General features: G+C 43.6%; 1 protein-coding gene across 1 annotated transcript in view; it reads right to left on the reverse strand.

Annotated features, from left to right (window-relative positions):
• The window catches only part of UBE4B (ubiquitination factor E4B), a 111,298-nt gene extending 94,475 nt beyond the window's left edge, over nucleotides 1-16,823 (reverse strand). The window contains exon 1 of the mRNA XM_082679355.1: nucleotides 16,110-16,823. Coding sequence (XP_082535481.1) covers nucleotides 16,110-16,133 — 24 coding nt within the window. The 5' untranslated portion in view covers nucleotides 16,134-16,823. The remainder of the gene's footprint in view (nucleotides 1-16,109) is intronic.
• Between the last annotated feature and the right edge of the window lie 1,340 nt (nucleotides 16,824-18,163).

Here is an 18,163-nt window from a genome sequence, read left to right on the forward strand (position 1 = left end):
ACTTCCTCCATGAGTACTTTTCTAGTTGAGTAAATCTCTCAAAAATAAAGTACAAAATTCTTACAGAGGCCAAGTTCCAGCAGTCGCTGGCAAAATACACAATTTTCAAACTAACTGTCTTTTGAACTCTACTACCCTGGCTGCTTTACCATAGGACACTCACACCTACGTAACTAGTCTAACCACCAACCCCAAAGTCTGGCTCACGATAAAGAAATGATTTTATTGTCATTAGAAAAGAGACTATAAACTGTTTTGTCTCAGGGAGAAAAAAGGTTTGACCCTTAGTAATTCTCCAATGCCGGGCAGTGATTACAGGGTTTTTCATTACATGGAGTTTTATAAAGTCCAACAAAAATGACTGATGTCAATACTTTCTGCATCTGATCAATAGTATGGAGAACCCTGGGTATGTGTTAGGTATGTGCCTAAGCACGTTCTGCCAGAGGGAGAGGGCTAAGAACCAAAGGCATAAGCTGCCTGATTATCCAAAGTACTTTCTTGAGTCACCCTGTAACACTGAAAATATTAGTTAATAGTATTACTTCAAATTAAAATAATAAACGGCTTATAACAATACTTATTCTAGACTCTTCATCAACATTTGATATTAGAGCAATTTTTTTAAAAAAGCATTCCGCTTGAAAGTAAAACAAGGGGGAAAAAAAAGAGGAAGTAAAACAAGAGACCGAGCGCAGTGGGTGAGCGATTGCTGCGCCAGGTGCCGTCTTCACGGCCTTCAACGGGACGGACAAGCTCTCCTGGGGCCAGCTCTGGGTCAAAATCCCAGCTGTACCCATTTCCAGCTGTGTTACCTCTCTGGGTCTTGGTTTCCCCATTTGGAAGCAGGTGATGATATAAATATCACTCATCTTGCAAGACAGCCATCAGAGATTAAGGTAACGCAACACATTACGTGGGCTGGTCTCTCTTTATGGGCATATGGCCTACCTCCCCGCGGCGCCGCACAAGGAGAGCAGGGATCTGGCCTATCGTGCTCACCGCCACAGCCCAAGCAACGACAGCAATGCCTACAGCAGAGAGCACTCGGTAGATATCTGCTGAACAAACCAAGCGCCCACCTGACACACAGTAAACAGTCATTGTGTTTTTGTAGCTTCAGCCTCCAGGTTTCCACCATCCTTTTGCTCTGTCCACCTCCCTTTTAGGCTCAGACGCTGTTTTCCTTTGGCTCAGGGCTCTGTTTCACCCAAACGGTATGAATAAACAGCACAGCTATATCAGATCTGTGAAAAACATCGGATCTATTAGCCGACTGTGAAACTAGGAGAAACCACTAGAATCAAGAGCCTAACATTATAGAGCAGAGAAACAGCCTGAGGGTAGGATCATTTTAACTAGATCTGATTTTTAAAAAATGATTCTTACAGGGCTTCCCTGGTGGCCCTTAAACAGACGAGAAGAGCCTACAGACCAAGTAGCAGCTACTTCTGACACTCTCTCACAGAATGGTTCCTGGTCACTTAAGAATGACCGAGTGAAACAGGCAGTATTAGACATTTTAAAGAATTTCCTGAAGCCCAGCTATGAGGAAAGAGTTTTTAAATTGACTCACAAAATAATTATTGCTGAAACAAAAGTGTAAATTCTTCTGGGGCAGGGTTCGTGCGTTTTCTCTAATCTCTACCAAAGGTCTACATTCACACCAACTCTGAACACTCCAACGCCAATATTCTAGCAGATCTATATAGCAGGGCTGGGGAAAGCGGGCTCTTTCAGAGGGAGAAAACACTGACTTCTGGCCATTTCCTGTCCATATATATATATATATATATATTTTTTTTTTGCGGTACGCGGGCCTCTCACTGTTGTGGCCTCTCCTGTTGCGGAGCACAGGCTCCGGACGCGCAGGCTCAGCGGCCATGGCTCACGGGCCCAGCCGCTCCGCGGCATGTGGGATCCTCCCGGGCCGGGGCACGAACCCGTGTCCCCTGCATCAGCAGGTGGACTCTCAACCACTGCGCCACCAGGGAAGCCCCATCATATTCTTGATATGAATAAAGGTTTCCTTCCTAACATGGATCATTAATGTTTAAGTTCCTCCTACAGGTTAAGCATCATCCCAAATGCCACTCAGCCCTTTTTAAAAACAGAAATGGCAATACTTTCATATAAATATCTCGTTCCAGTACGGGTCAATGTGCTTTGTTACCTGTCCACATTAACATCAAGAAAGACAAAGAGGGACTTCCCAAAAAGTCCGTGCTCTGCAACAAGAGAAGCCACCACAATGAGAAGCCCGCGCACCGCAACAGAGAGTAGCCCCCACTTGCCACAACTAGAGAAAGCCCACACACAGCAACGAAGACCCAATGCAGCCAAAATTAAATAAACAAATTTAATTTAAAAAAACTTACCAAAAAAAAAAGACTAAGAGGTGTCTAATGGGACACTTGCACAAGCATATTTTCCACTTGGCATTCACTAAAATTCTCCCACTCACAAGCCATTCTAATCATAACATCTCAAGGCAAAAGACTGCTTTATCCGCATTTCCCTAGACCAGAAATCACCAAACTATTCGAGTGTGAGGACATTTATACAAAGTAAAAAAGAACAAACACACAAAAGCCCCTGCAGATGACCAACCCATCTGCCCCAAGTTGGCCTTGAAAGAAAAAAAATTGGGCACTCCTGTGATGGAACTCCACGGAAATGATGTCTGGTCTGTATTTATCATAACTAAAAGGTTAACTAACATAAAAGTGGAAAGCTAATTAATTAATTAATGTTCACCAAACATAAACATATATATGCTGTCATACGGTAGCATCCTAAAACAAAAATGTCGTAAATGACACTCTAAACATCTACTCTACATAACTGATGTTCAAAGCTCAAAGGGGCTATACATTTTTTTCTCTGTGTAGATTGAATGTTAACATTTTTTAACTGGCCCACAAAATAATTATTGCTGAAACCAAAGTGTAAATTCCTCTGGGAGATCTATATACAGTAAGGTAAAAGTGTTTTGCTATTGCTTTTTCGCATTTAAAATTTTTCCTTCATCTTGCCTCAAAATTTTTTTAAATTAATTAACTAATTAATTTTAAAAAAATAAAAGGGACTTCCCTGGCGGTCCAGTGGTTAAGACTCCGCACTTCCACTGCAGGGGACACAGGTTCGATCCCTAGTTGGGGAACTAAAATCCCACATGCGCATGGCGTGGCCAAAAAAAAAAAAAACTTTACTACCTGCTTTTTTCTAAATATTCATATCCCTCAATAGCCTAAACAGGATAATTTTATGGGTAAATTAAATCACACATAAAAAGTTCTACTCAGTAGATTATAAAGGTTGCTAGATATTTTTTAATTTTCCACCAATTTTCATTTCCCTCTCAGAAATAAGTTTTTCCCACCAGGGCATTCATATATACAGAATTTTTCCATCTCTAACATTAAATGTACTTTATTATTTTTGAAAATGAGAAATCTGTATATGATTATTTTGGGTCAATCATAATACCTGATTGGCCAGCACAAAGAAGTATTTACAGATAAGCACCAATAATATAGAAAACTAGCTGTTGGACAACACTTTTTAATCAAAAATTTTTTAAATTTTAAAACACGAGTTATAGTTTTAAATACAACAATCCATAATTCATGAAAACAAGTGTTTATACTATAAAAATATGACCAATGTATTTGATAAAATACAAAAGAGGTTTCATTGAGATTGGAGAAATAAGATATGCAACATGAAAACGATAATATGGAAGTAAATGCCTCTATGTAAAAATATTGATTAAAAAAAAAGTGAATCTGGGCTTCCCTGGTGGCGCAGTGGTTGAGAGTCCGCCTGCCGATGCAGGGGACGCGGGTTCGTGCCCCAGTCGGAGAAGATCCCACATGCCGTGGAGCGGCTGGTCCCGTGAGCCATGGCCGCTGAGCCTGCGCGTCCGAAGCCTGTCTCCGCAATGGGAGAGGTCACAACAGTGAGAGGCCCGCGTAAAAAAAAATACACACACACACACAAAAAAAGTGAATTTATTTGATGAAGTTTAATGAGTTATCCAAAGATTCAATATTGTGTATAAGTAGAAACTTGTTAAAAATTTCAAGAAATTCTCTTAATGACATGGCATTAGAGTCAGACACATATCAATATTTTTTCCATTAAAACCTGAACATCGGTCTTTGATGAGCTTTCATACGGTTTTCTATAAGCTTGGTTCTAACCAAACGCTCTCCAGACATATACCCACCTGTACAGAGAAAGTCAGTGACAAACGAGGACCAGCTACAGGATTTGTGGGGCCTGGGGCCTAATAAAAATGCAGGGCCTCTTTCTCAAATGTATTAAAAATTTCAAGACAGCAACAGCAGAGCATTCGACCAAGTGTGGGGCACTTCTGACTGCAGGTCACATGTCCGCGAAGCCAGCCCTGGTGACAAGTATAGACAGAGGTCTGACCAAAGACCCTGACCTAATATGACCCTAGAAGAGTGCCTGGCAGATGACAGATGTGCATGATGATTTGTTTGGAAATCCGAGGAGTTCAGCTCCCAAAAAGACCCATAAAAGCAAAGGGCCATCTCATCTAGGCAGAAAATTTAACTAATTACCATGACACTGTTACACATCTAGAATCTATGCCAAACACTGACAGGGAGCAAAGAAACAATGTGCACTGAATACATTTCACAAAGTTTAATTAGAAAGTTAATTAAGTCAAGGCCAGATATTCTCAATACTAGGACCCAAAAGAGACCTCTTTGCCCAGCCTGACTACTGTTTTCAAATGATGCTAAAGATACGGCAGCTGGTAAGCAGTTCGCACAGTGTCATCCCATTCAGAGATTCCCCTTCTCCAGCCCTGCAGGAGGGGACAGTCCCTTCAGAAGACAAAACACGTCATCTGACTTGAGCAGACTGAATCACCTCGTGCTTTGGGTTTTGGTCCTGATACGCAGCGTGTTTCTCCTGTCTGCACAGTTCCCTTCCTTTCAAACTTCCTCGCTCTTCCTTCACCCCCTTAGTACATGCAGGCCACCTGATCACTCCAGATTTTAGGAAAAAGGAAGAGGAGGTGTGCCAAGTGATAACACTGTGGCTTCACACAAAAGATGGCAGCTGGGTGAGAAGAGACTTTAGGAAGCTTAAGGGGCTGGGGGAGAGGATTCCAACCCAACCTTTCACACAAGCCCCAGCCTGTTTGCTACCTTAACAAGTAAGAGACCTCCTTTTATGCTCTCCGCATCGTTATGTGCAAAGGGCTCGGTAGGTGCTATATGAGCACCAACTAAAATTCTTACCATGTACAACTTAATCTTACTCTGGAAAAGAGAGCTAATTTGTCCCAGGAAGGGACATATGAGAGCTAATATGTCCCTACATGCTCTGCACTGCACTCAGCACTTTATGTATCACTGCAATTACTATGAAGAATAATGCCACGGACAGGTATGCAGACCCCCATTTTACAAGTGAGGAAACTGAGGCTCAGAAAGTACTTTGCCCGGGGTCATCCCATTGGTTGGTCCACCTAAAACCCAGGTACATCTGACTCTGAATTACAGCTCTGACAATAATGTTTCTTTCCAGTGCCTACCTTAACCTAACTAATGTAATTTTACGTAGTAACAGCAAAAACAAAACAAAAAACGATTGCAGCACAAGAACCGGGAGTCACGGAAAGACGCCTTGTAGTCAATTCGTGGACTCAGCCGCTATTTACCGTGGGGCACCCTGTGTCAAGCCCCGTGCTAAGAGATGGATTAAAAACAGTGAAAACACGAATAATCAGGGCTTATGCTGCAGTAGGAGATACGCCAAACAAATAGACAATTCCAACCAGTGCGCTTAATGTCAGGACCGGAGAAGCGATTTTAATGAAACACCTTTTCTGTTCTTCCTATTTCCCCTCAACTCCTCCTCTCCAGCTTCTGCTCACTTACTGCTTTAGGAGCGTTTGGGGTTACACAGTTGGCTGTGCTCGATAATCACATGGCAAAACCTTTCAGACCCACAAACACCCACCAATATCAGAGATTTTTTCACCATCTCCAATGCTTCTTCAGTGCTTCTAAGAATTTTACGATCAATTTCAAAGAGTGAAGGTAACAGAGTTTGCCCAGAGTAAGAAATAACTGAAACATTTATCCTCACCACAGATTTTTCTAATGTCAAAAATTCTGATCATCTTTACAGACTAACTCAAATCCTCCCAGAGCCCTTCCCAGATTTCCCCAGTCAGGATTCACTGCTCCATCAACTGTACTCCTTTACTTAAATATCTCTTTCAGCCCTTGAACTCTACTTGGAGTTGGCTGTGTTCCTGTCTCCCCATTGCAGTACGAGCTCACTGAAGGTGAAGACCAGGTCTCATATTTGAGACGGTATCTCCGCACATGTACCCCCAATACCCAGCAGAGAGTAAACATCCCACATATATTTGCTGAAACTACACAAACAAAATTAATATTTTATCATATACCTATTTGCCACTCTTTCTTAAATGTTTTAAAGATTAACTGTAGTATGATTCAGTGTGCCCAGATTATGGTTCAAAATTTACACTTGGAACTCTTCAGGCCCCAAACACCCTGCTAGGAATAATATACAAATCTACCTCCACACCTTTACTTCCTACCTCGGGAAAGAGAGGAACAGAGTAAAGAGTAAATATTTATTGAATGAATAAAGGAATTAGTGATCATAATAGGAAATGGTAAAAGATAAAATTTAAAAGGATATGTTCTGGGACTTCCCTAGTGGCACAGTGGTTAAGAATCCGCCTGCCAATGCGGGGGACACAGGTTCAAGCCCCTGGTCCGGGAAGATCCCACATGCCGTGGAGCAACTAAGCCCGTGCGCCACAACTACTGAGCCTGCGCTCTAGAGCCTGTGAGACACAACTACTGAGCCCACACGCCTAAAGCCCGTGCTCCGCAACAAGAGAAGCCACTGCAATGAGAAGCCCGCGCACTGCAACGAAGAGTAGCCCCTGCTCGCCGCAACTAGAGAAAGCCCGCACACAGCAACAAAGCCCCAACGCAGCCATAAATAAATAAATAAATAGATAGATATGTTCGTCAAATACCTTCTTCCCACTTTTTAAACCCATGGCTTCACAGTGTATGGATGGCTCCCCAGTATACCCCTGGAGCTGATACCTCACTCTGAGCTATGTACTCTCCCATCCCGTTCTGTCTTGAACCTATTCAGCAATGAAATTGGTCTTGTTAAGGTCACTAATGACCTCCACGTTGCCAAATCCCATCGTTGAGTCTTGGTCTTCCTTTAATTTACTTTACTGGCATTCAACAGAGCTGAACACTGCCCTCCGTCATGAAACACTTTCTTCTCCTGGACACCAGAACTCCAGGCTCTCTTGTCTTCCCTTCTATCTCAGTGGCTATCCCTTGTCAGTTCTTTTCTGGGTCCTCTTTTTTTTTCTCTTTATTAATTAATTTATTTTTATTTATTTTATTTTTGGCTGTGTTGGGTCTTTGTTGCTGCGCCCGGGCTTTCTCTAGTTATGGCGAGCAGGGGCTTCTCATCAGGGTGGCTTCTCGTGTTGCAGAGCACGGGCTCTAGGCACACAGGCTCAGTAGTTGTGGCTTGCGGGCTCTAGAGCACAGGCTCAGTCGTTGTGGCGCACAGGCTTAGCTGCTCCGCGGCATGTGGGATCTTCCCGGACCAGGGCTCGAACCCGTGTCCCCTGCATTGGCAAGTGGATTCTTAACCACTGCACCACCAGTGAAGCCATCTGGGTCCTCTTTCCTTCCCATCTCTAAATGCTGGAGAGGCTCAAGGCTCAGTCCTCTGACCTCCACTCTTCTATCTAGGCTCACTCCCTAGGTCATCTGTCCATTCTCATGATTTTAAATATACTGACAACGTCCTGACTGGTATCCCCAACCCCAGCCTTCTTCCTGAACTGCAAGCCCAACATGCATCCAACAACCTACTTAACATCTCCAAGTGGACAAATAATAAACAATATAACAAGAATATGACCAAAACAGCTTAATTTCTCCCTCTAATCTCCTCTTTCAGTGTTCCCCACCTCAGTACAGAACAACTCCATTTTTCAAACTGTGAAGGCTAAAACTCTTGGCATCACTGTGGTAGAGATAGCTAGTTGCTTCCTCCTCCTATACATTCAGCCACCCTTGCATTTGGTTATGGCCACGTGACTAAGTTCTGGCCAAGGAGGTGTAAGCAATGATGTGTGACATCTCTGATCATGCCCTTGACAGACGGGAACATGTCCTCCCCTTTGGTCCCTGAGGACTGGAATGCAGATGTGCGTGTAGGCACTGGAGCAGCCATCTTGGACTACAAGCTAGATGCCTCATACAGAGGATAACACAGCACTAAACAGAACTGGCTCCCTAGTGATCATGGAATTATTAAACCGGCTCTCAACCACTTACCCAGATTTTTACTTAAAAGAAATATAAGCTTCTATCTTATTTAAACCATTATTATTTTGGATATCTCTGCTGCAGCAATCAAACCAATACCTTAACTAATATATAGAATTTGGAACCTGGAAGTAATCAACCTAAACAGAATATAAATACATGGCAGTGTTTTAGGGCTCAGCATGGGCACAGATATTGCAGGATGGAAGGCTGGTAACCTTGTTAGGCCACAATAAAACGTTTGGTAAAACCTGTGACACCTCAGAAAATAGCCTGCATGCCTACACGGCCTACAATTCTAGGGGAACTGGTTGAACAATTCGGAATTTGGGTGCCTATTGGCTTCTTGCCACTTTAAGCAAGAAGTTCCACAAGAATGAGACAGACTCAAGCTGCAGTTTGCCGATTTGCCTGCAGAGATAAAAGGGAAAACAGGTCTGCCTAAGGCACGTCCACAGTCTAGTCTAAGTTTGCTCAGTCTGGTAATTTGGGGATCAAGTAGGGTTGAAAAAGCCAACTCCTTCAGGCTCCTGAAAGAAACAAGCTGGAGACACTTTTCAGCCCCAGGAAGGGGATATTCTCCAATGACCTGGCCCCAAAGGACTGATTCAGGAACTCCCACCACTGCCAAGGCAGGGAGACCCCCTACCACAGCCTGGCAGGAGCTGACAATGGCTGTGGACCAGTGAGGGATCTGTACTCCCCATTCTTCCCTTTTCGAAGTGGTAGTTATTTCCATGATTCTATCCTACTCCACCACATCACATGGTGGGGCGGGGGCGCGGGGAGGGAACAGCAGCTGATAACCTGCATTTTAATCTAAAGGTTCCTGGATGGTATATCACCCAGAGATTCTGGACTCAACTGAAGGTTGCCTCTTTAGGAAAGCAGAGCGTGTGTTTTAGGTTTCGGAAGAAGGGTTTGAACAGAACAGCCTTGACTGTACTCCCCTTCTAACGTGAGAGAGCTTTTAGATGAGCATACAGCTACCCAGTAAGAACTGCAGTTCTCAGCTTCCCAGCCAGGAGCCGTGGCCACGTGACTTAGGTTCTGGCCAATGGGAGGTGAGCAGAAGTGAGTGATCTGTGCAACTTCCAAGCTGTGCCATTAACGAGGAGCATGACTTCTCCTTCCCCTCTCCTCTCGTCCCTCTGGCTACAGTGCAGACAGACGTGGACCAAAAGATGGATGCCATACGTTAGGAGAGTTGGTACAACAGGACAGAAGGCGCCTGGGCCCCTAATGAGCGCGGAGCTGCCACAGCAGCCCCAGCCTCCTACCCAGACTTCTATTTAGAGAGAAATAAACATCTATCTGGTTTAAGCAGCTGCTATTTCGTGTTGTGCTATTTCAACTGTTACAACGGTCCACTCGATGACATCCCAGCTCAGATGGCCATTCTTGACTCCACTCCACATCCATCCCATCACCCAATCCTATTGGCTCTACCCACAAAATATCTGACCATCCTCTATCTGACCTTTTCTCACCTTCTCCACTACAAACCCTGGTCCTGGGACTCCTGCACTGGCCTCCTAACCTTTCTCTCCATTTTCACTCTTTCCCCCTTTATCTATTCTCTTCACAGCAGCCACAGTGATTCTTTTAAAACATAAATCAGGGACTTCCCTGGTGGTCCAGTGGTTAAGACTCCACGCTCCCAATGCAGGGGGCCCGGGTTCGATCCCTGGTCAGGAAACTAGATCCCACACGCCACAACTAAGACCCGGCGCAGCCAAATAAACTAATTAATTAATAAATTTAAAAAAAAACATAATTCAGAATGTAAGCCCCATGCAGGCAAGGATTTCTGCCTGTATTGTTCATTCATATATCCTCATGATCTAAAACAAAGCTGGGCATATACCATATGTCATCAAATACAAAATGTCACTGACTGTAAACTGCACCGTTGTTTTTTGCACCACCAAGACAAAAAACTACTGTCCATTAAACCACAACAAAATACCTTAACAACAGACCAGACCAGAGTAGTAATCAGTTACACCAGCCTCTCATTGCTTTGAAATTTCTTTCTGAGAAGGTGGAGTGTCTCTGACCTTCAATTGCATTGCCTGGGTGTAAAAGGCAGTCCTTCTAACTGTATGTTCAATTTCAAAATGTGACACAGCTTCAGAGACTTGTGGATTTCTGCCTTTCTACGGCTCCCTAATGCACTTGGTTGCTGCTTTGCAATAAAATATGAAATTGTGGTCATTCTTTCACCAACATTTTCTTTGTTTCCTTTACTAATATCAAATTGAGACCCCACTGCTATTTCCATTTCTCTCTGCATACAAAGTAACATATGCTTTCACTGCTAATCAAAGTGTAATTTGGGGGGAGGCATTTAAAATAGCAACTATATTTATCATGCACAGCATTTAATTGAAGGTACAACAACATGAACAGGTAGAACCAGGTTTACACATAAACAGGAAATGACAACTTTCACAACTACCACGTGGCCAACCGTGATTACACCAAGAAGCATCCCAATTTCAAAGATGTGAAAATGTGAAGTAAAAAAAAAGGTTGGGGCACCTCAGAATTGATTGAAAGTCGCCTCCTAAAACTGCACACACTCCTCGCATTGCTCTCCATCCCTTTATAGCCTATTTTATTTTTCTCCGTGGCACTGTCACCAAATGACATCTTATGTGTATGTATTTGTTTATCACGTCTCCTCCCACTAGAAAGGAGCTCCATGCAAGCAAGGCTCGTGTGGTGTCTGACATGCAGCAAGTAAATGGCAAGTATCACTGAAGGAGCTGCTACAGAAGCTCTCTCCACCTGGACACACCACAAGTACCTTCTGAGAAAATGCATTCTGTGCCAAGCACAGGCCTGAAGACCCAAGGACCCGTTGTCAGAAGTCTTTCTGTCTTTTTCCCCTAAAAGAGTAGAGGGCTATTTGATAAGCTCCACTCTTAGCAATAACGAGGGCTTCCACTTCCCATCTCAAGAGGGACAATAAAAATGCTGCAACCATTACATCTGGCTGAGATTATTCCTATTTTGGAGGTAGTTTAGCAAAGGGATTAAGAACTCTGGGATCAGACTCTGGATTAGAATCCAGGTTCTACCACTTCCTCGTTGTCCACCTTTTGGCAAGTTAATTTCTATCAGCCTCAACTTTTAAATCTGTAAAACGGGGCTATTAGTACCAACCTTGCTGAGCAAGTTAAGTGCTTAGCACATATTAAGAGCTTCATAAATATCGACTATTATCATTACCATTCTCTGTTTCTTGGCTAAAATGAACAAAAAGGAGTGGAGAAGGGGCCTGGGAGGCAACATCCCACTCTCCTTCCAGGCTTGAGGAAGGAGAATCCTGGTTATCAAGTGCGTGTTAGCAATGATCTACTGGAAAAAAAGTGAGCTTAGGTCCTGAGGCCTGTTACAAAGAAAGAAAAGGTCAGAGATGGAGCTGTTAAGAGCAGAAAGGCCAGGGCTGGCGCCTCTATGTCAGCTCATCTCTCAGTGGTCCAAAGGAACAAATCTGCTTTCTCCAAAATCTGCTCCTTGTCTGGAATTCCTTCTCTCTCCTCCAATGAAACCAAGGAGTCATCTTTTTCTTTCTTCCCCTGCGTCCACCTCTTTCACATCAAACTTATCATCAGAAGTGGGTTAACTTAGATCCTCAATATTTCTGATGTCTGCTCTCCTCCGTTCCCACTGCCAAGGCCTTGCTTGAGACTCCACTGCCTTGGTTCCCATAGCAACAGCAGCTACCTTCTTCCTATCCACCTTTGACACCCTTGCCAGTTATCTTTCGAATCCCTTAAAATCCCTCAAAGGCTTCTGATAGTCTTACTGAGAAAGTTCAAACTCCTAAGCATTTCTGAAAACCCTCGGAGACCTGGTGCCTGTCTGCCTGCGGCCACTCCCCCAGGCAAATCCTGTCTCCAGTCCCACTACTTCTTGTGGTTTCCTGAGCTCCCCAGTTTCACAGCCGGTTTCAAGAGCCCTTCGCATAAGCATCGCTTTTTCTTGAAAGTTTTCGCTAAGACGCTAAGCCAACAGGGCTCCCTTCTTGTTTTTCTTACTGTCTTGTGCATAGGTCCACAACAGCTCTTAGCACCCTGTCTGTATTGTAATTGCTGGACTCCTAGCTATCTCTATCTCTACCCATCCCCTAACCCCAGTTAAATAATTTCTTTAAGAAAAAGACTGTGTTTCTCCTAACCTACCTAACACATTGCTGGAAATGCACAGCATCTTTTGTTTTTAACATCTTTATTGGAGTTTAATTGCTTTACAATGTTGTGTTAGTTTCCGCTTTATAACAAAGTGAATCAGCTATACATATACATACATCCCCATATCTCCTCCTTCTTGCGTCTCCCTCCCACCCTCCCTATCCCACCCCTCTAGGTGGTCACAAAGCAACAGCATCTTTTTTTTTTTTTTAATTTTAATTTTTATTTTTTTGCGGTACGCGAGCCTCTCACTGTTGTGGCCTCTCCCGTTGCGGAGCACAGGCTCCGGACGCGCAGGCTCAGCGGCCATGGCTCACGGGCCCAGCCGCTCCGCGGCATGTGGGATCTTCCCGGACCAGGGCACGAACCCGTGTCCCCTGCATCGGCAGGCGGACTCTCAACCACTGCGCCACCAGGGAAGCCCCAACAGCATCTTTTTAAAAAATGTTTGCTGAGTGAATGATTTTGGAGGGGTGTGATGAGAGTCAGCACCAAAAAGACTAGAAACTTGATCACATCATGAATGAATTCATAAAAAACAACACTTTTACAGAAAAACTATGCAGATCAACCATGTTAGTAGGATATTTATATAGAAGCTGTGGTGAATTTATTGGCAGTTGTTGGGCAGTAAAATACAGTAAAAAGAGCTTTTAGATCAGGAACCCTGGGTTTGAATTCCAATTCTGTCACTTCTAAGCCAGGGCACTATGGACTTAACCTAATTCTCAGATGCTTCACCTATAAAACAAGGAAAATTTAAGGAACTGCTGGACTGCACTGTTTTATCAAACGAGACAATGGTGGTAAAATGCCTGGCACAGAGCAGGTCTCTAAGACTGCTAGTAAATGTTGGTCCCTTTCCACTGAAAAAACACTGCTAAAATGTCCAAGGTCATATATTCTGCATTTGGGAAGGAAGACAACTTCTAAAACCTTGACCACACCCTGAATCCCAGCCAGCCCTCTTGAAGATGAACTAGGTCATACAGATTTTGCAAAAAAAAAAAAAAAAAAGAAAGAAAATCATTTCAATGAAAACACATCATCACCATAGTTGAAAACCAGTTTAAAATACCTGCCCTACTCAGAGCATCATTTTGGTATAAAAAACAAACAAACAAAAAAAAACACATGAGCAGGGTACAGAATGAATGTAATGTAAATAATGACGCCTTGAAATGCAGGCTCCTGAAGAGAATAAACTTAGTCATGGATCTGCTCTATACAGCAAAGGGCTCATTGTAATGTGCTATATAAACAGCACTGAAGTTAAAGAAATACTCTACTGAGAAAGCACAAGAGAAGAAAAGTACAAGAATTCAAGGTGATCTATAAGAGGGACCAAAAAGTACCCATAATGTAAAATCTTCTAAAGCTACTACCCTGGTTATAGCAGGCTCTATTTGTCATGGACTACATTCTCATATATTTTCATTTTGCTAAAATATGACACTCTGTCATACCTAATTTCCTAATTTAGATTGAAAGATCAATGTCTTGATTGTTTACACCCTGAGATACATGTTTGAGCTTTCAATAATATAAATGTATTATTTTCTAACCAAATAAATGTCAACTACCGTATCTGTGACACAAGTTTCCACCCATAGAGTAACAATAAGGCAAAAGTTCTGGAAATGTCTCTGTTGAGAACTGTTCACCTAATCCCAGAATTACAGGAAATGGATTCAAAAAAACTTAAGCTTCTTCCCCATAAAATATTTGTTTTAGATTATGCTGAGAGTAAAATTACCAGTTATTGAACTGTCCCTTTGTGTTCAGGCCAACTAATTTGTTGAACATAATTTTATATTGATCTTATATTAGTGAATTTAATTTTTCACATTTATTTTAATATTTTGTTGACCTTGAAAAATGTCTATCTCCTCCACAATGATTATATTTGTTCCATATATGGTAAAAAAAAAAAAAGTTAATACCTTCCTCAAGGACTGGATAAAGTGAAGAGCTACAGTTCAGATTATACAGTTCTTTAACTGGTCTGCATGCTTTAATGGTCTTCTTAGTGAAAACTCAAGTATGTAAAAACTTCTAAACCAGGAACAATTTAAAGAATGTCAAGAAAAAAAGTAATTTCTGGAGGTAAAAAACTCACTAAAAAACTATCTGCCTTAAGAGAAATGATCCACTAGCATTAATGTTAAAGAAAAAAGGGGGTGCACTTTAAAAAAACTACACAAAACGAAGTGCCTCTAAGAGGATCTCTTGATAGTTCCTACCTGAATCAAAGAAATTGTTCAATATTCTTCTAATTTAAGATTACACTATTGATGTATTTAGAAAACAAAATCAGTAACAAAGAATGGGCAATCCTGACTTTCCAAAAAGCCAGGTATCAAAACCAACAAAATTATTTGCTTCCTTTTCTACGTGACCCTTAACCCACCACTTGCCTGCCTCATCTCTGGAGAATTTTAGTCCCTAGGTAAATATACTGACTGCTCTGCAGCTAAAACTGAAGCATGGAAGTTTTACAGTACAACCAACCTGACGGATGACTACTTTCATAATACCGTAGAGAAGTTTTACATGAACTGCGGAAGAAATGGTAGGTGGAAGAGAATGAGGCCAGCAGGGGTCCTGAAAGGGAAGCTCCCTATTTGTAAAAAAAAAAAGAAGGGAAAAGTCAACAGAGTCACAGGAAAATCCTGGTACCCTAAATGCCACTTTTTCTTATTATTATTAAATAATCTTGAAAACATCAAGAAGGGGATCTGTAAGACTCCTTTCAGAAATGATAATGGGGGAATTTTCAAAGTCATTTGCTTCCATTTGCTTCCTGTTCAGTGTCTGTTACAGCAAAACACAAATTTGAAAGGGGCAAAAACTAGAAAAAGGCATAATGAAAGAGGAGTATACCAGAAGCCATTAGTGGTCTGTTAAATTGCTAGAATTTAACTGTAATTCACGAAGCTATTGAGAAGATGTATATTTTGTTAAATATCAAAGAATCTGTCTGTAGACCACCCCCAAACACATATGTAATGTTTAATTAACTTATACAGTGAAATGCCACACATACTTGGGATTTCAAATCCTTTAAAAACATACACCTATACATTATGATTCCTCCCAAAATTATTCTTTAGATCTCTGCAGTAAGGCGCGCGCGCGCACACGCACATGCGCGAGCGCGCGCGTATATACACACACACACACACACACACACACACAACTTGATGTAAATCTAGCCCTTTTTGCTTAAATACCCTGAAGAAAAGAATGAAAGCCTCAGTATGCTCTCCTCTTCTTTAGACCCTAAAAGAAGACTCGAAAAGAGGCAAATGGAGTTCAGGATGGAAAAAGAAGGCAAAGGAATACAAGAGAATACAACCGGAGACCCTCTCAGGGACTCATTTAATTCTCAGAAAATGTCATCTCCATTCCTGCCCAAAGGCCAGGCACCACTGGCGCAATATCAACCCTATCCAAAGCGCCAAAGAGTTGCCAACTAATCTCCCAAGGTGTCCCCCAACCTCCTCACCTCATCAGCGCTCAGCTCCTCCATCGCTTTCCTCTTAATGGTGAAAGGCGTTAAGGAGAGATCTTCTGTTCTTTGAGACCAGGGCGGGAGGAGAGTGGAAGGTGTCTATCGGGCTGTCTGGTCCCCCGAATGGGGGAGGTTTCAGAACTGCATAGTCAGAGGTTAAAAAATAAGAACACGAGAGGCAGTGAAATGCCTTGGCGTCGGTCACTCCAATTGCCCCAGAGACTCCTACAGCTGCTTACGCCACGAGCAGCCTCCTTTGACCGCCACTGCTGCTGCTACAGGGTTACCGTAAGGCGCCACTTTTTACCCTCTGCTTCCCAGGTTACCCAGACTAGGGAGCTCGGTCTCCAGCTCTCCTCGTGCCCGGAGCCTACTGTGTCTTCGTGGTGGTGGCGCGGCAGCTGCGCTTCCTCCAGCAGATCGTGCTCTCCTTCCAACCCTTTCCCCCTGGCGGGAAGTGTTCAACTGCAGAGTGGGTGCCCCGAGGCAAGGCGACCCCAGAGCCGCCCAGGCAGAGCCCAGCACTGAGGAGAGAAGCTCCTCCCCTCCCAAAGCAGGCCGGCCACGCCCCGCCTCCACGCCGGAGCCTGGGCAAGGGGGAGGGGGAGGACCGAACTCGCGATGTTCTGGCTGGAAGAGTAAATCCTCCTACCCCTCCACCCCTACTCTTACCCCCTCGCCCCACCAAGTATTATTCATCAAAACAACAGGGCGGCCATCTTTGAAAGGGATCACGTGACCCCGTCAGACAGGCGGGGTTTCTGGCCCCAGGACGAGGCAGCCAATGGGCCGCGGGCGTCGCGCGGCCGATTTCCTCTCTCCTGAGTCTCCTCCCGCCTCCGCCCCACCCTCTCCCCGGCAGCCGCGCGGGGCGGGGGGAGGGGCGAGCGGGGCCGCCGGCGGACCGGCCGAGCGCGGGGGGCGGGGCGGAGAGTTGCCATGGCGACGGCACGGGGAGCGGTGCGCGAGCCCGGCCCAGGTAGGTTCCCGGGAGGGCCACGTGGGCGGGCGATGGCGGAGGCCGCGGGGCACGGGGCCTGCAGACAACGGGAAGATTGGCCAGAAGGGGACTCCCGCCCGCGACCCGGGCCCACAGCGCCTCCCTTGTTCCCAGGCTTTTCTCTTTAGCGGCTCACAAACGCCTCTCGACTGTCCACGATGCCGCCCAAACGAACTAAAAGAAACGGAAAACGTCTCCTTTCTGCGATGAGCGTTCTCTACCAGCCTGACCGCTCACATTCTGCAAAACCTTTCTACGTAGACTCTTCCTCCTCCGCAAGGAAAGCCCATTTGGAAGAAAACTTTAACACAAGCAGAACTTCATTTCACTTTGTTCTTTTAGAGAGATAATTTCTGATTTTTTTTTTAAAGTGTGTTCCAAACTTGAAAGTATAAATGGGTTTGAGACCCAGAAAACTTTGAAGTGCATACACAAACACAAGGAAGACTTGTGGAGCCAAGGAAAAGAAACCGTCGTCCTCACCTGGACAAGAATACAAAAAAAATTTTAATTGAAATGTGTGTGATCAAAACATCATATTAGTTTTAACGTGTACAGCATAATGATTTGACATACGTATATATTGGGAAATGATTACCACAATATGTTAACACCCATCACCACACATACTTGTTTTTTTGTTTTTTTTCTTGGAATGAGCACTTTAAAGAGTTATTCGCTTAGCAACTTTAAAATATATGATACAGTATTGTTGACTGTAGTCCCAATGCTGTACATTACACCCACAGGACTTCTTATAACTGAGTTTGTACCTTTTGACCACCTTCACCGTTTTGCCCACGCACTATCCCCCTCTGGCAACCACAAATCTGTTCTCTGAAGAATGCAAATATTTTATAATATACAAGTCTAAACAGTGGTCAATGTTTAACAGTGTCATGAAATTCCAGATTTTGCCACCTACGAAGAATGTAATGTATGGGATGGTTTACTTAACCATAATATTACAGATTGCATTCCAGAATTAAAAGTCACAATTTTTTTTTCCTGCTACTTACTTAAAATAGTAACCTGACAACCAGATATG

Source organism: Grampus griseus, assembly GCF_964374135.1.
Source record: "Grampus griseus genome assembly, chromosome: 1".
NCBI classification, from domain to species: domain Eukaryota; kingdom Metazoa; phylum Chordata; class Mammalia; order Artiodactyla; family Delphinidae; genus Grampus; species Grampus griseus.